The following is a 22,758-nucleotide window of genomic DNA, read 5'->3' on the forward strand; positions in this document are numbered from 1 at the left end:
TTTTGCTTTGCTTTTCTTTTTTTTTCTTTTGATTTTATTATAATCATTATTTGGTTCGTTCTTACACATCCTTTTTTATTCATGAAGACACTGGTGGTTCGTCTCTACGCAAATCTTGGTCATAAAATTTTGACATTTGCTTCCCTCTCTTTTCGCCCTAATTTGTGACATTTACATGTAATCTTTCTTTGATGCTAGATTATGCGCTGCTGCGAGTTAAGCTTTCCAGAAGATTTTCAGCAGCAGTTGGATACGCAGTCAATTGAAGCATGCGGCAAAAGCTATGCCTATTAAATGAGCAATTGAATGCATGATTGATCGAATGAAGCAGGTAGCTTGCTACCTATTTTCTCAAAAAAGAATGCATGATTGATCTGTTTGGATATTTAAGTTTGCTATGCTACTACAAGGTTTTTCTATATTGTTATTGTTATGAATCATCTCTTTTTTCAGGAAAAAAAAAAAAAATTCTATTTTTCTTGTTGTAAATGGTGCAATCCATTTTGCTCAAATCACATCCCTATATAGTTAGGTAATGTCAAGTTCAAAAAATTTGAGTTAATAGCTATCGTTATTACGCAAAATCGCATCCTATATTCTCTTTTCCTAATTTATTTCTGTTTCCGTATACTGAATTCTTGGACGTTTTGTTTAGTAATGTGCCATTTCTTTTGTCAGAATGAATGGCTTATGATGCATTTCGAACTTAATACTAGAAGGTACACTCCCCAAGCTATTCTATTCTTTCTTTCTTTCTTTTTTTTTATTTTTATTTTTATTTTTTAAAAAAAACCTACTCAATCTTTGCATTTTTCCATCTTTTCTTCACCCATTTTGCCTTCAGAATCTGCAGATCTACTAATCTTGCTGCTAAGATCAGCTTTTTACAGAGTCTCACACACATCTTACACTGACAACATTGTTTTAACTAAGTGAGAAACTAATCAACTCTTAAAGGTTATATCATTTTTACACTGCAGTTCCTTCTTTCACTCACTGCACAATTCTTCAAATTTTCTTTTTCCCCGTAGGAGTTTATGTTGCTACTCCAACTAATTCCATCTCTCTCTCAGGAGCGGAGCTCAGCTTCTCTTCTTTCTCCTGCTGTTCCTGCTGCTCCAGTGTATCATACAGAGGGGCATTCTTCGTCTCCGGCAACCAAAATGTGATGCTCCCGCTGATCACAGCCAGCACGCCGAATATCAGGAACGACAGCTTCGGATTCAGTCTTCCTAAAACCACCAGCAGAGGCGCGATCGCCGCCCCCAGCATCAGCGCCTGGCGGAGCATCGACACCGCAAAGTTCCTCACATTCGTCGCGAACAGCTCCACGCAGTATATGTAGAGAACGTCGAACGCCATCGAAGCCGCCATAAAACCGACGGCCTCCACACTCAGCTGCGGCCAGCTCGCCTTCGACTTTGCCTTCTTCGAGAAAAGGATGCAGAGAATGCATGACACTCCGGCTAGAAAGGCCGACGATGTGAACAAGATCCGACGGCCCGTGAAGCTTAAGAACACACTGCCTAAGAACACCGCGGGGATCTCCATTACCGCGTTCACGCCGACGGTGAAGTAAAGGTTGAAGTTCAGGTTCTCGACGTTCAATTGGACACCGTAGTAGACGAAACCGATCCCGAAACCGGCGATCATCATCGTAACGATCCTTTTTCGCGCCCATTTTGCCGACCACAAGTTTCTTTGTGAACTATGAACTCGAGTACTAGTTGTTGAGTTTGATATTGCTATGTTGGTTGGTATCACCTTTCCATTGAGCTTGGCCAGCTTGGTTAAGACACCCATAGCTTCATCCGTTCTCCCTTTTATCGCGAGCCATCGCGGGGACTCCGAAATGAAGGGGATGATCAGCAAGGAGTACGCGAGGGGGAGGATGGATATCACCTTGTACAGGTTCCTCCATGATCTCCTCGCGGGGTAGGCGATCAGCGGGAGGGAGAGGAATCCAATGGTGAAGAAGAAGAAGCCGTACTGGCCGACCTGACCACGCCACTTACGACCGACGGTTTCGGTGGAGAGCACGAGGCAGCAAATGCCGATACCGGACCGGGCGAAGCCGTTGGAGAAGCGGAGGAAGGCGTATACCCATACGTTCGGCGAGAAGGAGGTGACGAAGGAAGTGATGGCAGTTAGTAGGCATGAGAGGAGGACGGTTTTCTTCCTTCCGAGGTATTTGTCGGCCAGACGGCCGTGAACTGCAGATCCTGTTCACTCCAAGATCAAGCAAGTCGTTGGCAATTTTGAATTCGGGAATTTTGAATCATGCTTGCATTGAATTTTGATTTATATATCGGATTATATAATTTGATTCGCGACTACAATTGTGTAGACATTTAACAATGATTTAACATGGCCACATTTGTCACACAACATGCTTCTATTTTACTGTTATTTCATTTGCAAACTTATGAGAAAATATAGCTTTAGCTGTTTGAGGGGACTAAACCAAGCTCTTAGAAACAATTTAAAGAAGTTACCAGAAAAATATGATTTACAAACTTATCGTACTATGGTCTATATATATGTTGCGCAAAATCAAAGTTATAGCGAGAAATTTAGCCTATTCTACTCTACATGGTTGATTCTGAATGTTCGTTTTTTTTTTTCAGCAATGCAGGTATTTTTCTGATTGGATTTTTGACGTACTTAACTACTTTCCCTGCATCTTGTTTCAAATTTTCTAGCTACATAGTAACCAACGTCCTTACTGTTACAATCATTTCCCTTTTACAAGCTCATCATAGTTATATTATGCATAAACAGATACATACCTATCTCACAAAACCATACTCTTTACTGTATGTATCACAGGAAAGCATATACATATATACATATATATATATATATATATATATATATATATATATATATATATATATATATATATATATATATATATATATATATACATACCTAACAGTGATCCGACGAAGAACAAGGACGCGGGAACTCCGGCCCGGAACTTCTTGTCGCAGATGAGCCCCCACTCCGCTATCGTAGAGCTCTTGCTCCCGCCGACCCACTCCCAGGACCCCTTCTCGAGCTCGCAAATGGAGCGGTGCACCGAGCACGAAGAGGACGAGCCCTTGCACCGCCATTGCGGTTGCGCGTCGCTGAAGATGGTCACCAGCGTGTTCTGCGAGTCGAACATCCACGCGAGCGACACGAGAAACACGTGCAGCAGCTGCGAGAACCCGAAAGAACCGACGTGCTGCTCGATGATCTCGTCGACGGTGAGCTCCGATTTCTGCGGCGCTGCGTTGCTGCTCTCGCCTTCGGTATTGTTGTGAAAAACCAGTTCTTGGAGCTCGGCCATAGTTGATGATATTGCTTAGTAGTTTTCCTCTGTTTGAGGAAGGTGTTTTTGGTTTGTTTGTGGATTCCTCACGAGTAGAGCATTTAAAGAGGGGGGGAATATGCATGGGAGAGGGAAGCGTTAAATGTGAGTGTTTGCCACATTGGTGTTTTTTTTGGTTTTTTAATCGGTGTTTGTTTCCTTTACGTTACTATGGTTGTTTGGACTCTACCGAGCCTTTTTTGCAACTTTTACTTCACTGTGGAGAAAGAGTGGCGCGTGATGTGTCATGGCACTTGGTTTGTTGGTGGAGCTGCTTTTTCGAATGAGAAAGGTAGCATGCTATCGTATCATTTATTTTATTTAGAAATAAATTTAGTTGAAAATGTGAATCAACTAAAATTCGAACTTGGATCTCCGGTACAAACCATCAAGTCCTTTGTCACTTGCTCTAGGGACGGTCGGTGTCATGGCACTTGGTTTGTTGGTGGAGCTGCTTTTTCTTTCCAGTATAATCCCTGGGTACGAGTTATTAATTATTAGGTTCTCTTCGGCTCCGCTTTTTTTTTTCTTTTTTTTTGCTGTTTTGTTATAAAGTAGGAAAAGTCTATTAATTATATAATACTTACACTATATTATTAATAATCAGCTAATTAAATTTTTTTAAGAGATTATTATATTTTTTTAATAATCGTGATGGATGGGATTGGTGAATTTCAGAAAAAATTACGGACGCTATATCAGCAATATAGCAAATGCATTTTAGACTTTTTCATAAAGTAGAGTCTCGCGGGCCGTTCTGCGAGGGGTGCTGAAGGTGTTTTTGAGTTCACAGTCTCTTCGGCCTGCAGTGTTGTTCGGCAAATCACTTCGGCCATGCATGTATGGTGTGATTTCTGGGACCTTTTTATGGTTTCAAGAAACAAAACACGATGGATAATTTGGAGCTTTCTTGATGTTGGAAACTTAAACAAATTGGGTTGCTTCTTGAATGTATTAATGCTTTTTGGAACAATTCTACTTAAACTATAATTACCCAAAAGTCGTAGTCAGATCCAATGAAAAGAAAAGGGGGAAAAAAAAAAGAGAGACAGAGAACAATTAGAGTTTGGCCCTGCTCTTCTAGGTAAGGATCTCACAAATTAATGAAGTTGAATCCTAATCATTCTCCACGAGATTATCCTCCTTTACATTATCTTTTGAATGTTCTTAATTGTCCTTAATTATCATAATTAATGGGTTCTTGAAGTGGCAACCCACTAGATAATGGAGTGTTACCTTCATTTCTATGTGATGTGAACTTGTATTAAAAATAATTTGTCGCTCTAATGGCCTATGAAATTTTCATTCCTCTCTAATCCACTACTTAACATTGAATATATATTCAAGTGCTTTGCCGAGTGTATACATATCCTCTGCGAATTATCACATTGTGACTAAGAAGAACAAATAAAATAACCAAACAAATAAAAGGAGAACTCTTCGTTATGTACACATTAATGTATGTGTTCATGTAATGGAGAAGGGAATATTCAAGTGCTTTGTGGAGGGCATATTCTCTGCAAATTATCAGATTGTGGGAAAGAACAAATAAATAGGTGCTAATTAATTCCCTTGTCATCTCAGAGTTAGTGCGAAATTCCTGTGCATCGTTGGTGACAAAATGAGCAAAAATGAGTGCTTTAGAATCTTAACTATTCTCGCATTATCATCCTACCAAAGATCCTGTTCCTATCACCCCCGCTTTGAATGCGAAGCCTCATCAGTGTCCTGTGTTGGATTCCCAAGTAAAGTTGCACTACGAAACCGAGATATATGGGCCGATTTTGAATTTAGTTCTGTATTTAATTTTTAGTTTAATTTGTAAATTCAAATTATAAATTTAAATTTAAATTTAAATTTTAGAAATTAAATTAATATTTCGAATTATGAAATCAATCCTTGGTTTTGTCCTCATAGCAGCAAAGACAAAATTGAATTATATTTATGCGCCTATCAGTGGACTGGGCCTGGGTGTGGCCCATGGGCTCATATTGGGGCTACCGCACGTGCCATGTGATGTTACTTTGTTGGGCTTTTTTATATTATATCATTTTTTCTCGACTCATCTGGACCAGATAATAATATGCAATAATATGGTACCATATTTTACTCTAAAAGATTAAGCTGCGCGCTAAAGAACAATATTTCTTACATTTTTATTCAACATACTTTTATATAGAGATCTTAATTTGACATTAAGAAGAATTAGACGGATAGGACAGACGAAATTGTATGGAAAAAAAAAAGAGTTAATGGGCTTCACTTCAGCGAAGGGTTTGGAATTTCCTGTGAAACGCAACGGCATTTTCAAATTCAATTTCGTTCAGTTATACCCTTCCGAATGAATATAATAATTTTATGTTTTCATTAAAATTATTGAATGTTCAATAAGTCCAACACCCTCAATCCAAAATAATTTTATGTTTAATGTTCACACACACACATATAACCTTGCCCACATTTAAACTTTCCAAAAATAATATATATTTTAGTGTATTATATAAAGTATTATTGAAAAGAAACTTACTGATAAAACTAGCATTCAAAGACAGATAAGCTTAAATTAAGTTGGTAGTTTACAGTTGATCATTAAGCATCATTACAGGACAGTACTGGTGCATGCATGGTACGTACGTAGCTTCAATTAAGGAGGGGAGAGATGTGATCCATCTTAAACTTCTCTAATTTCGATCATGATCAAGAAGATGATCATGGCGGCAGCTAATTAACTAAAAGTGAACTTAATTAATTAGCTGGTGATTATTACATCATAATTAACAATTAAGTAATCAACAAGGCTTCTTGCACATGCAGCGGCGCCGGACCCCCTCGCAGCCGCCGTCGGGGAAGCCCTCGCCCTGGCACACGCTCGCGCAGTTGCTGCTCCTCGCGCACAGCCCTTTGAAGTGAGAGCTCGCCGACTCGCACGTGCGACCCTCCACCATCGCCTTCTCCCCTGCGTTCGCACGTGCGTACACGAGCACATGCATGCATGCATGTCATAGTTAATCACAAGTATAACAACTTCATAGTACTCAGTTGAACACTTTTTTTTTTTTTTTTGAGAGAGAGAGGGAATAATATATATTGCAGGCTATTCATTTCGTTCATATTCTTTTTCCAGAGTAGTTGAACATCATTTAACACTAATAATAACACGAATCTCGTGTACGTAAGAGACGACGGAGATTAATGTCGTTCCTGTTGCTTTGAGATTCGAGCTAGTAGACTGATTCATCACAGCAGTGTGATGCATGTCTCGTCCACTAAATATGTATACCATGAAAGTTTTTCCTACGTACTTTCGTGATCATAATATGATCACTATGCTCTTTTGGTCACTTGGTGGGAAATTAATTGCCTAGTATGAAAAATGTTTACACTTGTCTCTAAACATTAGAGAGAAAAAGAGAGAGACTCACGAGAAGCAAAGAAGAAGAGGGAGACGAGTATGAGGAGAAGAAGAACACTCTTTCTCATGGCGCCTCTCCACTCTTCCTTGATGCTGCTTAGCTAGCTCAGTAATCAACGGTTTTGATGAGAATGGAGTTGCTCACACTATTTATAGCCTAAAAAAAGAAAATATATATATATATATATTTGGTTGACGAATAAATGATTGGCACCTAACCGTAACCACCGTGAAAGTACGTTAGGATGCCAATGTGCTAGTGTTCAAAACATTAACAGTTTTAATCAATATATACATACGAACAAGATGGTCATTGCATGTAATTGTAAACAATTAATTATTACAATTAAATATTATCATATAATAAACCACTAATATTGCTATTGACATCTTAGAATGTTAATTCTCAAAGTATAATTAATAATTTATCTTACTTTTTGCAAATAACAAATTAATAAACTTAGATTAAACTTGGATTAATTTGAGCGAGACATATATAGGTTCAGTTATTTAATGGGACATGATAACACAAGGGGAGTGTCGGCATGTCACTACAATTAATTAATTTCTCGTGATTTCACTTTTGGCCTTTTACAAGCTTTGTATACCGACACAGGTTAATTAAAATGCCTCGTAGGGGAAAGAAAAGGATATTACTGTGAAATTGAGGTTGAACTCGTGGTTGTTTAGCACCGTTTTTTATTTTTCTTTTTTTTTAACACTAATTATATGTACTTTGAAATATCAGCCCGAGGATTTTTCTTTATTATTATTGTTGGTTGATCTATAATTCATTCCAGTCAAGTGATAAATAATAATTTATTAAAAAACGTAGGAGCAAATCAGGTTATTTTTTAAAAAATTTATTTTTGTTATCAAATAAATATTTTAAATGCAATAATTATATGCAATCCATCATTCGTTCTTATATTATTTTATATAAAATAAATATCTAGAAAAATATAAAAAGTATTGATGAGAAGTTGAAATACTTTTTTATCCGCACCACTCATTATTCTGTTGCTCAACTAGTTTGCCAACCTTGTTTTTAAAGGAAGAATTAAAACCTGTTTTGCTTTCTAAAACTGAATGTAAAAAAAAAAAAAAAGTTAATTGCATATAGCTTACTATAAATATATTGAATAGCAGAGATATTCCTGCAAAGTTTAATTTTTTATATTTATTTCTACAAAAAATTTAATATTTTTAAACATATCCTCGCTATTACGATCTGTTAGAAAATATAGTAGTCATAGATGAAATATTTATTCCTAATTAGTAAATAAAATAAATTATTCTTTTTGCCTCTTTTATATTATTTGTGATTGTAGAAAAAAAAAAGATGAACGTTGAAAAGTTTTATAAAGATATTTTTATATAATTCTAATAGCTAGAATTTTTGAAGGAATATATTTGTGATGGAAAAAATATAATTCTACTTATCTTTTATTAAAAAATAAATCGTGCTCCAACAATAACAAATTAAAAAAAAAATAAATATTATTAAAATTTTATAAAAATAAATATAAAAATTAAAATTTATAAAAGTATATTTACTATTCGATATGTTTATGATGAGCTGCATGAAATTCATTCAAAAAAAATTGAAAAGTAAAAAATGCTAAATTAATGTACGGAGAAGCTCGGTGAGCAGGTGTAGAAGATTTTTTTTTTTTTTTGGAAATAGATAGCATTAGGAGTGACAATCCAGCTCACTGTTCGTGAGCCAGCTTGTGTTCAGCTCGAAATGAGCTTGAGATCGAATCCTCGTTTAGTAAATGAGCCGAACACGAGCTGGGATCAGCTCGCTTGTGTTCGGCTCGATAACGGCTCGAATATATATATTTTATATTTATATAATTTATTTAATTTATATTTATATATAAATAAATAATTATATATAATATATATTTTTATTATTTATTTTTTAGCAAAATAAAAATATAAAGGCAAACTCAATTATAAAAAGACTCATTTATATGTAAAGTTTCAACTATTAGATCAAAGATTAATAGATAAATTTTATATATTTATTTTTTATATATATTCAATCTAATCTTTTTAATTTATTGTTCATTGGCCAGTTTGTGAGACAGCTCATGTTCGGCTCGTTAATAAACGAGCCGAACGCGAGCTAAATTTTTCGGTTTGATATTTTAACAAGTCAGCTTGTTTAATAAACGAGCCGAACATGAGCCGGCCCCGGCTCACTCGTGTTCGGCTCGTTTACACCCCTAGCATACTACTCGCTTCATTTACTTTGTATAGAAATAAAGTTAGCTGAAAATATGAATCAACTAGAATTCAAACTTGAAATCTCGAATATCAACCACCAAACTCTTTGTCACTTTCGCTGGGATGGTTAGTAGCAGCAGGTGTAGAAGTTACGAGGGAAGTGCATTGCATTAAAGAGTGATGGAAAAAAGACAATGGGCGGGGAAGTGCATTGCATTAAAGTGTGATGGGCAATCTTAATTCTTAATTATCACTATAAAGTGGGTGGGGCAACTGACAACTGTGCTTCATGATGTAATTCATTTACTTAATCTGGTGGAACATCTTCACCAACCCAGCGGTCCCTGTTTCTAAAAGTAATGTTCAAATCCACTCACTTTTATATTTTAAAGCTTTAAAAATTCGAATGTTTAATTTGAATAAGATAAAAAGCACATAAAATTTATCTGAGCTCTAGCACGTTTTGAGTCAAATATCTAACCTTTTAAAACTTAATTTTATTATTCAATCTTTCATTTTGTTTAATTTAAATCAGTCAACGATACTTTAATTTTAAAATTTAAATATATCGTTTATCTTTACTGGTTTAGTTAGTATACTCATCTTATCACTACAGTAAATTTATTTAAACAAGTAATTAGTATAAATTTTGAAATTGAAGCGCTGTTCATTAACGTAAATTAAATAAATTAAAAGATTGAATAGTAAAATAATATTATGAAAGGTCAGATAGCCAACTTAAAATGATTCAGAGTTCATATAATTCCGTATATTTTTGCCGGTAAATAATCAGATTTAGTACATCTCTCCATAAGTATACATACAAAATCAACTCATCCCACAATACACGGTTCTGGCCCTTTGCCATCAACGGCCCAATCCACCAAACCCCCGACTTTGTTGGGCCCAGATACGGCCCATTAGTCTTTTCTGGTTTTGGTACAATTTGTTGTCGCTCATGTAACTTTGAGATTCGTGCCAACTACGTAATGAAGACCGATAAAATATTCTCGTATAGAGGATCGTCGTTACTGTTTTTTCAAAAAAAATTATTTATCAATTATCATTCTGTTAAGGGTACAAGATCCACTTGATTTAGAAACTTCATTAACCATTTCTTCTTCTTTTTCTTTTCAGAATAAACTCTAGTAATCAATTTGAGTCTTATTGTTTAGCCCAGGCCCAAATCCAGCCTAGCCCGGCCCATTATTTTGACGGTGGATACTTAGCATCGCCCATTAAACAATCTTATAGTAAAAAATCCTAATAGTATATAGAATTATGTTACTATAGTATGGATAGTACCAAGTGCTTGATACTATCGAGTTTCGACCATTGGATGAAAAAAATATTCGGTTAGGATGATAATGATTTTCTAGGGTTTAGTAAGTGGTTGGTTAAATAGTATGATCTAACGGATGGAAATAATCAAAGAGTAGATTTAACGGCAAAAAACTCGATAGTACAAAAAGCTTGATACTATAGATAGCATAGTAGTCGGACTCTAGTATATAACCCAAAATTCTAATTTGAGACCTATACAGTGTATACATACACCATTCATTATTCAATAATTATGTTTTAAACATTGAAAAAGGAAAAAAAATTGCTTTGGTGACCGCGAACAAAACAAACAAAGCTTAGCCGAAATTATTTCAACCAACAATTGTTTATGGGAAAAAAATGTTGGATTGTTAGCGCCAACCATTAATTCTAAAAATTCGAGCAAATAGAAATATGCAACAAACTCATTTAAATCATACAGATATAATATTCATGTGTCTCAATTCTAACTCGGCCCAACCAGCTTCACGCAACTTCAAACATGACTCGGCCCAACCCGGCCTCCCGCCATAAGACGAGATGCTTGCCCATTTAAACCAATAATCTCTCCTCCAGTACTTGAAGTAAGCTTTAATACCACTTGTCGAATCGTTGGTGCTAACCATTAATCCCAAATGCTCGACCTGTTAGAAATATACAACCAATTCATTTAAAACGTACAGATACAGTACCCATAGATTTCGATTGTGACTTGGCCCAATCAGTCTCACGCCACTTCGAACATGACTCGGCCCACCCAACCTTACGCCATTTCGAACATGACTCGATCCAATCCGACCTCCCGCCATGACACAGAATGCTATCCCATTTAAGCCAACAAAGAAAACGCTCAGAAATGAAAATTTGATTTCCTTTTCTGTTCATTTCATTGCCGAGTGATATATGAATAATTGAAATTCTCAACAGAAACAAAACGATATATATGTGACATGTTGCACAAATAAATAAAATATAAGTTGCGTGCCATGTTTTTCTTTTTTCCTTCTAGTGGCTTCCTATTCATTTTTCTTTTCTCAATTTTATTATTTCAACAAAAATGGGTTTTCCAATAAAAAAAAATGTCTTAAAACAAAACTGTGTTTGACCTGGACTTAGTCACCAATGACCATGCATATTTGTTCTCAACATGCGTTGAAACCCTCTATTGATAGAGGAACTGAATTAAATTTTATCCGTAACTCTCATAATTAAGTAATCATATGCACCTTATGTCCATGAAATATACTGGTCATAAGATAACTAATGTTATCATAAATATTATAAACAGGAAACACTAACATTATTATTACATGCTATGGGATTAATTTTGCTAGAAATATATAAATTTGTGACAATTTAAAGTAGTAATTTTACAGCATCTCACGTGGTATAAAATAAGAGATTTTGAGCCCAAAATAATGCTTTAATAGCTTAAATTTTTAGAAAATAATAATTATTTCAAAGGTGTTCCCCTCTAATAAATAAATATGATTGGAGATTTTCCAACTTATAATAGCAAATTTAATAGCTTATAATGGTGATTGATATATACTTTTATAAATCATCTAAACAGTAGTTTCTAAAATATTGTTTGGAGTGTTAACAGCATAAGAACATGTGCTTCGAGAACTAAACATATTTTAGATTTGAATTCATATTTCAAAAAAATTATAATTCATAGATAATGATTGTAAATAGTGGGGAAAAAAAACAAATAAAACTATTTTTCTGAAAGAACATTGGCCTGTAAAGAGATCCTGATTAGGATCGCTACTGGTCGTTAACTCGTTATGTGTAAAAATTATAAATTTAAAAAATTTGATTGGTTAAGATAGATACTCAAAAAATATCATATAAAATCATTAATATATTAACAAGTAAATAAATAACATTTTTAGAAAACACATAGCTTTTCTGATAACTTGTTCTGCAGATTATGTAAAATCCAAATTGAATAGGTTAAACTCACATTCGTATTGGATGAACATGCACCTGTCACATCTTTCTCTTTCACAATTACAGAAAATTACAACCTGGACCAGGAAAAATCAAATTAAAAAATCAAATTAAAAACATTCAACTATTAGAATAAAAACAACAAAAAGAAAAAATATTAGAGAATGAAAAATTATAACAGGACGCGTGCATCGCGATAATGTTATCACCATCATAATAAATAAATGGTGCATTGGCCTGTTCCAGGTTAGAAAATCAGAGGTGCAGATATATCATATATTGCTTAATTGATGGGTTTATCAAAAAAAAATAAAAAAGGCTAAAGCTTATCAGTAAAAATATTTTTTTTCTAAATTTTTTTTTTGATAAAACAGTGTGTATAATGTTTCGGCGTAAAAAATTCTTCTGATAAATAGTTTTTCGCTAAAAATAAAGCAGCTTAATTGTGAAAAAATTAAGATTAAAAATTATAAATAATAATAATAAAAAACTTAGCTAGGGAGTGTGATACATCTTGCCTACTCCGTTGTAGAGGTGACATGATTGACCAATTTCAAGTAATAATTCCTCCTCGTGAACAATGTGTCCCCTTTAAAATTCCTGAACAATTTGAGGAATTGATATGATCCGTAATATTTTAATTCCGTAATTTTAGTTAAATGCACTCGGTAAACACAAGAAAAAAAATCTAAATATTCCTGGTTTGATGTACTTATATTTCATCATAGTTTTATATGAAGATTCATAGAATATTAACCATGAAGTAGTTAAGTAGGAAAATGAGTCGCTAATTTATTAAAGCAAAACTCATATTTGGATGCTTTAATGTTTTATTTTGGTACTCGAGACCTAAGTTTGAATCCTAGTTGATCCACATTTCTGGCTAAGTTTATTTCTAAATGAAATAAACGAAGCGGGTAGCGTGCTACATATCTCTAAAAAAAAAAAAAAAATTATTTTGTCGGCTATTTATTATTGGGCTAAAATAGTTCAAATTTTTTAACTCGTGATAACAGACCCAGAAGACTAATAAGTTGAATTAGATGAACCTAATAAATTCAGTAGAACCGTAGTCTATAAAAAACCTAACGGTAAAAGCCACAAGTTCGAATCCTAGAGCAAGTGGCGAAGGGCTTGGTGGTTGGTACCCGAGATTCCAAGTTCGAATCCTAGTTGATTCACATTTCCAGCTAAGTTTATTTCTTAATGAAATAAACGAAGCGGGTAGCGTGCTATCTATCTCTCTCTCTCTCAAAAAAAAAAAAAAAAAAAAAAAAAAGAGGGTAAAAGCCACAACAATAAGAGGCACAATAATAGGTCTAACGTACTCCAGATAGATTAAGTCAAGTCGAAACTTATGAGCGTTATGGTTGGGCTCTTAAGAATGATGCGTGCGGCATTTCTAGCGTCACGTGTTTTTGTGATAGTTGATTAACACTTACAAATATTCGACATAATAAAAAAATAAAATACCTAGAAATAAGATGTGTGATAATATGTCTTGGGCTTTCATTCACATTTTTTTTAAAAAAAAAATCTTCATATGCAATAATTTATCATTCATGTATATCAGGACAAATAAACAAGACGAAACAGGATATTGATGATGTCTCCTTTATATAGTTAACATAATTATCTCTGATTGGCTGATTTGCTTATGTATATGATAAAAATATTATATTGTTTAATACAATAATTAAGTGGATAACTAGGTTCATGAGAATATTCCGACCAGGGAATTGAAAATTTCAACCAATATAAACTCAAGGATGATTCAATATATAAGGTAAGACCAGAATAACAAATTTATTGGAACGAAACTTAGATTAAATTGTCGTTACAACTCGGTAGTAGTTGTTAAAGAAAAATAAGTGAGGTGAATCAAATTTAGTAAAATCTAATTAAACTCATTCAGTAAAAATTAAAATACAATGAATCTGTTTATATGATTAGTTAACATAAAAGGTTTTATATTAGTCACGTGCAATGATAAGTAATTATTGTACCACATCAATTATTTCAATGATTAATTTCACCGTTGGTCTAAAATCTTTCCTTTATTTTTTATTTTGATCTTTAATTTTTTTTCAAATAATTTTTTAATTTTTAAAATTGATTATACTGTTGATTCATAACTTTTTTTTTTTTTTTTTTTGGCCCACAACTTTTTCTTCCATATGTGTGTTCTTTGCGTCAAGCTCAATCTTATAATTTCTAAAATTATCTGAACCTGGCATATGATACTTATTTTCTATTTAAGAATACCTGACATTTTGAATTATTTATCATCACATACCACCAAATTTTTTCCAAAACTTTTAAAGACTCCACGCAGATATTGATATTGACTTGAGGCGTTGGAACTACGACTGTGATGTGTACGAAAAGACATAAGTTTTCTAAAGTTGATGTAACATATTTATTTCATAATTATTAACAAAAACTTAGATGGTTGTAACCTAATTGGTACAAAAATATAAATATTGAGAATCTAATAACAATAACGAAAAAAAGCTAAAATTTAGAAAAAACTGATAAAGGACAGTTACCAAATGATGCCATTAAACTTTATTTCCAAGTAGCAATACTACTAATTACTACACCAATATGCTATAATATAAGCATAGAATTATATATTCTCGACTTCCTATGATTAACATTTATTTATTTATTAAAATTTTTGTATACTAAATTTAAAAGAAAAGATATGAATATGTATTTTATAATAAAAATATAGTTTTAATTTCAAAAACCTGTAGCGGGCTAAACAACTTGAATAAGAAGTGAGTGAGATAAGTCAAAAGATATTTAGTAAGCTGTATCTTATAAAAGAGTCCGACTCTCATGCGTATATATAACAAATCAAAGAACAGCAAAGATTAGAGTGTGTACCGATTACAACACTTGTACGCGCCCCTCACCCCCACAAAGCGCGCGAAGCTTCCACGTGGGCCCACACCAGCGACGTAATTATTATTACGTAAATAATAACAAAAAAAATGTAATTAAGAACACGCTTAACTAAATGAATAATATTTAAATTTAGTTTAAAAATTAAGTTAAAAATATTTTGGTTCATAATTATATATATATATAATAAAAAGTATATATATATATTTGTCATATTAGACAGATACACTGATTTGTTTAACTTTTTTTCCAATATGTGTATAGAATTAAGTTTAAATTTTCTACATCAATAATTTGAAAACAATGGACAAGATATTGTAGCGAGTTTATTCATTATAATTTTACCAATTCAATAATTTATCAAATTTTAAGTTAAACAGCAAAAAAAACGTAGCCACAGGCGAGGAGGGTGGGGGGGGGGCCTGCGAGCAGTTTCTCCACCATTTCCTTTCCTTATAATAATGCAACATCAGCGAATCCCACACCACCCAATCCCTTCTCCATTCCAATCCCCCAAAGAGAGAGAGAGAGAGAAAAAGGAAATTCAATTCAATTCAATACAACACTCGTAGACCCTTTTTCCCATTTTCTCTCCCTCCTTCAACGTTAGAGGGGGCGAATTGGTTGCTTTTGATCGAGGGAGAGAGAGAGAGAGAGAGAGAGAGAGAGAGGGAGCGGGGGGGTTCGAGGAGATCGATCGAAGAGGACTCGGCCATGGTGGGGGTGTTCGAGAAGGAGGTGAGCTCCTCCTCCCACGCCCTGGACGAGGCGGCGGGGGAGAGCCCCCTGCTCCTGCCGCTGCACGGGGCGGGGCCGCAGCAGCAGGGGCAGGGGAAGGGGCGGCATCTGTCGTCGCAGCCGAAGACGTTCGCGAACGTGTTCATCGCGATCGTGGGGGCCGGGGTGCTGGGGTTGCCCTACACGTTCATGCGGACGGGGTGGGCGGCGGGGCTGGCGGTGCTGCTGGGCGTGGCGGCGCTGACGTTCCACTGCATGATGCTGCTGGTGCGCACGCGGCGCCGCCTCGAGCCCTGCAAGATCGCCTCCTTCGGCGACCTCGGCATGGCCGTGTCCGGGCCGCTGGGCCGGCTGGCCGTGGACTCCATGATCGTGCTCAGCCAGGCCGGCTTCTGCGTGGGCTACCTCATCTTCATCTGCAACTCGCTCGCCCACCTCCTCCCCTCCCTCCCCAAGCCCTCCTTCGTCCTCGCCATGCTCCCCTTCCAGCTCGCCCTCAACTCCGTCAGATCCCTCACCCTCCTCGCCCCCATCAGCATCTTCGCCGACCTCGTCGACCTCGGCGCCATGGGCGTCGTCCTCGGCCAGGACCTCTCCGTGCTCGCCTCGGCGCCCCCGCCCGTGCGCGCCTGCGGCTCCCCCGCCGCGCTCCTCTACGGCGTCGGTGTCGCCGTCTACGCCTTCGAGGGCATCGGCATGGTGCTCCCCCTCGAGGCCGAGGCCGCCGACAAGCCCCGCTTCGGCCGCGCCCTCGCCCTCTCCATGGCCTTCATCGCCGCCATGTNGTCGGCGTCGCCGTCTACGCCTTCGAGGGCATCGGCATGGTGCTCCCCCTCGAGGCCGAGGCCGCCGACAAGCCCCGCTTCGGCCGCGCCCTCGCCCTCTCCATGGCCTTCATCGCCGCCATGTACGGCCTCTTCGGCGCCCTCGGCTACCTCGCCTTCGGCGACGACACCCGCGACATCATCACCACCAACCTCGGCCCCGGCTGGCTCACCGTGCTCGTCCAGGTCGGCCTCTGCGTCAACCTCTTCTTCACCATGCCCGTCATGATGAACCCCGTCTACGAGGTCGCCGAGCGCTGGGCCTGCGGCAACCGCTACTGCTGGTGGCTGCGCTGGGCCCTCGTCGCCGCCGTCAGCGCCGCCGCCGTCGCCGTCCCCAACTTCGCCGACTTCCTCTCCCTCGTCGGCAGCAGCGTCTGCGTCGTCCTCGGCTTCGTGCTCCCCGCCGCCTTCCACCTCAAGGTGCTGGGCCCCGACATGGGCTGGCCCGGGGTCGCCGCCGACGTCGCCGTCGTCGTCCTCGGCATCGTCCTCGCCGTCTCCGGGACGTGGTCCTCGCTCTCCCAGATCTTATTCTCGCCCGAGGTCTCATCCTAATCTCTTTCTTCTTCTTCTTCTTCTTCTTCTCGCCCGATGCCGTCCGTCGTAAAGTAAAGTAAACTCTGAGGAGAATGGAGTGATCGAGGGGAGTGCATCATCATCATCATCCCGATTTCAATTAATACAGAATATATACATAGTTGAAATAGAGGGGATGGATAGAAATTAATCACACGCACGTTGAGTTGAGTTGAGTTGGATGAATTATTTTTTTTTCTCGACCTGTTTGTATTCTGAGATATTGGTGTGAACTCGGCAATAATGGAAAAAAGAACTGGGACTGGGATTTGATCCCGTATGACATTTTTATTCTTGTTTCTTTTTTGCATGAAATGGATGATCTTTGTTTTAAAAAAATTAAACAAAAAACGTGGTAAAGGTCTATCTTGTTATATATGTATCTTTTAATGATGCTTTGATCGAAATGCATTCATCTCTGGGGATTTTGTAAGTGTGGATTTTGTTATGGTTAGTTATATTTAAGTAAGTCTCTTTAAGTTGGAGCAAATCTCAGGAACCGAGAATTCTAATTGAAGAAACGGCTTGTTTACCTTTTTTCTTTTTTCTTTTTTTTTTTTCTTTTTTAGTGAATGGAGACATTTCTGGTGCCAAATTTTGTGGGAGCCTTATCACATGTGGCCTTATCTGGCTGGACAAGAGTGTTTTATTGCGAGAATAATTCCCTTAAGTTTATTTGCATGGCCTGATTTGGAGTTTGTGTTTTCTCTCTCTGTAATTGGAGATTTTCGTTGTAAAGTGGCTCTTTTAGTTTGTCGGGAAAGCCTGTTTGCAATGTTGCAAATTACAAAGATGTTCATCATGAAATTATAAGCTAGTTACAAAATTAATTCGATTATGATGGGGTTTTGTTGAATTGTGAACATTTCTTTCACTCTAATAATGTCATTTACGGCCCAAACTGAGAAGAATCTAATCTCAGCCGATTATAACTTCGCCTGCATTATGAATCGAAATTTTGTTCTGCTATTATTATTTAATTATAAGATGTTTTCTAAATTATTAAAGTGTCAAATTTAGTTTGTTGGTGTTTCTTTCACGTGATTTAATTGTCAAGATTTAAGCACTGAAAAAGGATTGGGCGGAAACCACTTTGATTGGATAAAGTTGAAGGGAAATTTGAAACAAACATCTCTTGCACAGAGAGATGGGAGCAAAGATGACTACTACTAGTATCATTCTCGAGTCCTGCTATTTTTCAACAGAGAAATGCTACTTACACATCGCTGCTCAAGTACAGATTTAGACAATTTTTTTGATTTTTAATCTACAAAAATATAAATCTTACAAGGCAAATGTTAAAAAAATAAGTCTTTCAATGAAAAGAGTGTTAAAATTATACTTATTTTGGCGTATACAGATAGTATTGTCCTTTTCCATTCCCCACTCCCGTCAATGCAGAATGTGGTTGTATTTAATCGCTGCCATTTGGAGTAGGCAACCTGTTTTAGAAGGATTGCATATGCTGAAACACTTATTTAGAAATGAATAATGAATATCAATAAATAAATAAACAAGATGATAGAGAAAGGGAAAGAAGAGTCGTAGATAATGAGACGTAAGCGTATATGATTAGCTGTACCAGCCCGAGAGAGTAGGTAATCTAATTGTACACCGCTCCACTCCCAACTGGCCCAATAATCGTACTCCAGTTTCTGAAACAAAGCCTACGAACCTCAAAACGAGTTCATGCAGTGCAGGCCCAGACCCAACATGAACCAGACAAATTGAAATTGAACCCACCACAGGCCCAGCGTGTTCAGCTAAAAACATAAAAACCTACAATTTCTGAATAAAATTTTAGAAAATTATAATAAAAATATATCGTTATGTCAGTATCAAGCAGTTGTAAAAACCAACAATAATAGAAAAAAATCGAATGCCGCTACAGCAGTTTAATAAAAAAAAATAATAATAATAATACATAAGAAACTAATTATTATTTATAACTTGCGCTGCAGATCACATCTCAGCAACTCGCAACTAAATTTGAGAGCCAGGTTCGAGTTTTGGGAGATCCGTAGTCCAGAGACCGTAGCCCATCCGGCACGGCTTTCGAAGGAGCCGAGCCCCATTCGAAACGATACGAAAATTACAAAATGGCTATCCCGCCAAACTTTAATCGTCCATCGATAGCAATGCAAATCTAAATAATAATTTGTAAGATGATGTAGAACCTAATGAACCTATGCTTATATACCTACCAGCCTAGCTAATTCGACTCCCTGTATATATTTTAAAATTTGCGAAATACAAAAGCAAGGTCTTAGGCTCTTAGCGTTGTTGTTCTCTTGGGCCGGTCGATGTTTAAGCCCATAAATTTCCCATCATTTTTCTTATAAAGATAGGCCCATAGGCCCAGAAAAATTTTCTATTTGTTTTACATTTTTTTACTATTTTTTCAATGCGCAGATTTAATTGGTGGGTCCGGTAGACCAGGTCTTGGGAACGACTCCACGACACCTAAAAACCGCACCACCCAACGGGTCCCCTACGTGTTATTGTGTCACGTTAACTACTCCCCCCCTTCCATATTCCCAACGGACCAAAAGAAAGAGAGGGGAAAATGCACCTCTTCTCCTCGTCTCCTCTCTCTCTCGAGCGATCGAAGAGGAGTTGATGAACGCTCGGCGAAGAGAGCCTATATAAAGGGAGCGAGAGGGGGGAGGAGGAGAGAGAGGTGGGAGGAGAGAGAGAGAGAGAGGGCGATGTCGTGCTCGTCGTCGTCGTCGGGATCGGGGGAGGAGGACGAGGGCGTGGACGCGTATCGCAAGGGAGGGTACCACGCGGTGAGGGTCGGGGATCAGTTCGCGGGGGGGCGATACGTCGCACAGAGGAAGCTCGGGTGGGGCAACTTCTCCACCGTGTGGCTCGCCTACGACACCAGATCCCAGGTATTCGATCTACGATCCCTTCTTTTGCCCTAGATCTCATGTCGTTTATCTCCCTTTACGATCCGTTTCTTTGTTTTCTAACCCTAATTTCACTCGATTTCGATCTGGGAGTCTCGTGGATTCTCAGATCGATCCTTTTGCCTGCGTTTATTAAACTCTGTTGAATCGGTGGTCGCTTATGCGTGATTTATTGGATAAACAATTTAATTGTTGTGTGGATTGCGTTGATCTCACAAAATAATCATGAAAAGACTGGGTAATAATATGTTATATAATTACGTTGTATTCCTTTTGACCCATTCGGTGGTATGTAGTGTTATTGGATCACAGTTATCAGCCCCTTGTATTGCCTGTGATTGTTGCTGACCTTTGTTGGTTGGCTATTGTTGCTGCTGCAGTAGATCTTGTTTTTTATTATCTTTTTTATGCCTTTACAAGGTTTTAATAACTGCTGTTTCCTTTTTTGTTTCTTTGCTTGCAGAGATCTGTATCTTCTCACGCCTTTTCTAACTTTCTATGTTTTTGGTGGATATTTTCTTGATTGATGCATTATTGATCAGGCATGAATTGGTTTTGGAAGATAGATTAGAGCTTTTCTGTGGGGCGCAAAAATGATACACACCTTCTAAATTGGACCACTATTAATTATTCAAGTACCCAAGGTAGCCTTGGTGCTACAGATATCTTGTATATGTAGCATGCTCTAGATTCCAATCAAAGCCTTGCGGTGAACTGCTTGGTGTTATCGGATGTGATCCAAATAGAAATTTTTTTGGAGCATTAAATTCCTTGTATTCATAAAATGTTTGGCGTACTATTGACAGTTAGGAGTTAACTCATCCCAGTCACCCCGGCACTGCTTATTAAATCCAATCTCTTTCTAAGATCAGATAGGGCATATGAAAACAATTGGTGATGGCAAATTAATATACATTATCCAGGATATAAATGAATCGTGGAGAAATCAACTTATTGAATACTGGTTTGGAGAACTTTCTGCCGAGTCTATTTACTCCATTGACTTTCTAAAGATGTTGCTTATGATTGCTGGGTCTGGATGCCTGACGTTGTGTGAAACTCTTGGTTAAATCAGCTTAGTTTTTCTTAGGACCTACTGAGGATGAGTATGATTTTCTAATCGCTTACTACAACATATTTTGGGGCCTTCATGTGGTGCTTAGATATAAATTTTACTATGTGGAAACTTCTTATGGGTGAAGTGCTTACTAGTTTCAACTTTATAATTTGAATTTTATTTTCACTGTGCGGCTTATTTAGAGAACCTCAAATTTCTTTTTGGTATTGCTAGATCAATTTGGAATTTGTGCTACATCTGCCCTTACTGAATAATTGGATCAAAGTGGATTGTCTTAGGATGGCATTAATATGCAACCGAATCAGACATGTGCTTGGCAGATTCGGAGATTACATTATTTTGACAGTTTAATAATTTGAGCAACCTACATATATTATTATTGAAAAAAAAACAGAACCATCGAAAGTTATTTCGTCAAGGAACTTCAGTAGCCCATTTCCTTTACAACAAACTAGCTATAATGAAGTTTTGGTTAACGTCTAGCCTTTGTAGGACTTTAGCTCTGTTTTTGTCATCAATGCAAATGTCTTGGTGCAGTACTGTGATATAACTCTGCTGTTCTCTGACCTAAAATTTGACCTATTGCAGAGATTTGTAGCTCTTAAAATTCAGAAAAGTGCAGCAGATTTTGCTCAAGCTGCTCTTCACGAGATTGAATTTCTTTCAGCAATAACCAAAGAAGATCCTTCAAATTCCAAATGCATAGTTCAGTTGCTGGACCACTTCAAGCATGCCGGCCCAAATGGGCAGCATATTTGCCTCGTATTTGAATTTCTTGGAGACAGTCTACTTCGGTTAATACGGTACAACCATTATAAAGGCATTGGACTGAACAGGGTTAGAGACATATGCCGTTCAATCTTGGTGGGCCTCGACTACTTGCACAGAGAACTTGGTATAATCCATTCAGATTTGAAGCCAGAGAATGTTCTTCTTGTTACGACCATCAATCCTGCAAAGGATCCAGTACGTTCTGGTTTTACACCTATTCTTGAGAGGCCTGAGGGGAACCCTAATGGAGGAGTTGTGGTTAATTTAATTGAGAAAAAACTGAAGAAGAAGGCAAAAAGGGCAGTATCAAGGATCTCTGAGAGAAGATCATCGACTGCAGGAGTTTCCTTGCGGGAAAGGAACTTGGAAGGGATAGATTTGAGATGCAAGATTGTGGATTTTGGAAATGCTTGTTGGGTTGATAAACAATTCACGGATCATATACAGACAAGGCAGTATAGGGCTCCTGAGGTTGTTCTCGGTGCTGGATACTCAACTTCTGCCGATCTTTGGTCTTTCGCTTGCATCGCTTATGAGCTTGCAACTGGTGATATGATGTTTACACCCAAGGAAGGTCAAGGATTCAGTGAAGACGAGGTATGTGTATTCTTGTCATCATTTATCATGCCATTAAGTTCTGAGCATTGCCACCCCACCCACCCACC

At 37.4% G+C, this 22,758-nt stretch overlaps 3 protein-coding genes and 2 long non-coding RNA genes across 8 annotated transcripts in view; 3 read left to right on the forward strand and 2 right to left on the reverse strand.

The window, feature by feature from the left end:
- Positions 106-1,180, forward strand: LOC109708336. Its single transcript, XR_002215712.1, has 3 exons — positions 106-331; positions 679-719; positions 1,074-1,180. It is a non-coding gene; the product is annotated as an uncharacterized LOC109708336 (long non-coding RNA).
- LOC109708331 (organic cation/carnitine transporter 1) lies at positions 741-3,531 on the reverse strand. The gene is made up of 2 exons (XM_020230042.1): positions 2,932-3,531; positions 741-2,222 (listed from the first exon to the last, which is right to left on the reverse strand). Exons 1-2 carry the CDS (start codon positions 3,332-3,334, stop codon positions 1,036-1,038), a joined length of 1,590 nt encoding a protein of 529 aa, XP_020085631.1. The 5' UTR covers positions 3,335-3,531; the 3' UTR covers positions 741-1,035.
- LOC109708159 lies at positions 5,883-6,904 on the reverse strand. Its single transcript, XR_002215672.1, has 2 exons — positions 6,778-6,904; positions 5,883-6,311 (listed from the first exon to the last, which is right to left on the reverse strand). It is a non-coding gene; the product is annotated as an uncharacterized LOC109708159 (long non-coding RNA).
- LOC109708065 (amino acid transporter ANTL1-like) lies at positions 15,835-18,018 on the forward strand. 4 transcript variants are annotated; one of them, XM_020229655.1, is made up of 3 exons: positions 15,835-16,628; positions 16,754-17,299; positions 17,902-18,018. In XM_020229655.1, exons 1-3 carry the CDS (start codon positions 15,906-15,908, stop codon positions 17,902-17,904), a joined length of 1,272 nt encoding a protein of 423 aa, XP_020085244.1. In that variant the 5' UTR covers positions 15,835-15,905; the 3' UTR covers positions 17,905-18,018. The 4 variants fall into 4 exon arrangements, with proteins under 4 accessions (XP_020085244.1, XP_020085243.1, XP_020085241.1 ...); XM_020229654.1 differs by lacking the exon at positions 17,902-18,018 and having other exon boundaries at positions 15,835-16,711; positions 16,837-17,683; XM_020229652.1 differs by lacking the exon at positions 17,902-18,018 and having other exon boundaries at positions 16,754-17,683.
- The window catches only part of LOC109707189 (SRSF protein kinase 1-like), a 4,821-nt gene continuing 1,898 nt past the window's right edge, over positions 19,836-22,758 (forward strand). The window contains exons 1-2 of the mRNA XM_020228314.1: positions 19,836-20,226; positions 21,911-22,690. Coding sequence (XP_020083903.1) covers positions 20,041-20,226; positions 21,911-22,690 — 966 coding nt within the window. The 5' untranslated portion in view covers positions 19,836-20,040. The remainder of the gene's footprint in view (positions 20,227-21,910; positions 22,691-22,758) is intronic.

This window comes from Ananas comosus, linkage group 3 (assembly GCF_001540865.1).
Source record: "Ananas comosus cultivar F153 linkage group 3, ASM154086v1, whole genome shotgun sequence".
Taxonomy (NCBI): domain Eukaryota; kingdom Viridiplantae; phylum Streptophyta; class Magnoliopsida; order Poales; family Bromeliaceae; genus Ananas; species Ananas comosus.

Coding starts and splice junctions, on each gene's coding strand:
- LOC109708331 (XM_020230042.1), bottom strand. CDS start 3,334: ATGGCCGAGCTCCAAGAACTGGTTTTTCACAACAATACCGAAGGCGAG. Junction 2,223..2,931: donor CTTCGTCGGATCACTGTTAG/GTATGTATATAT, acceptor TGGAGTGAACAG/GATCTGCAGTTCACGGCCGT.
- LOC109708065 (XM_020229654.1), top strand. CDS start 15,906: ATGGTGGGGGTGTTCGAGAAGGAGGTGAGCTCCTCCTCCCACGCCCTG.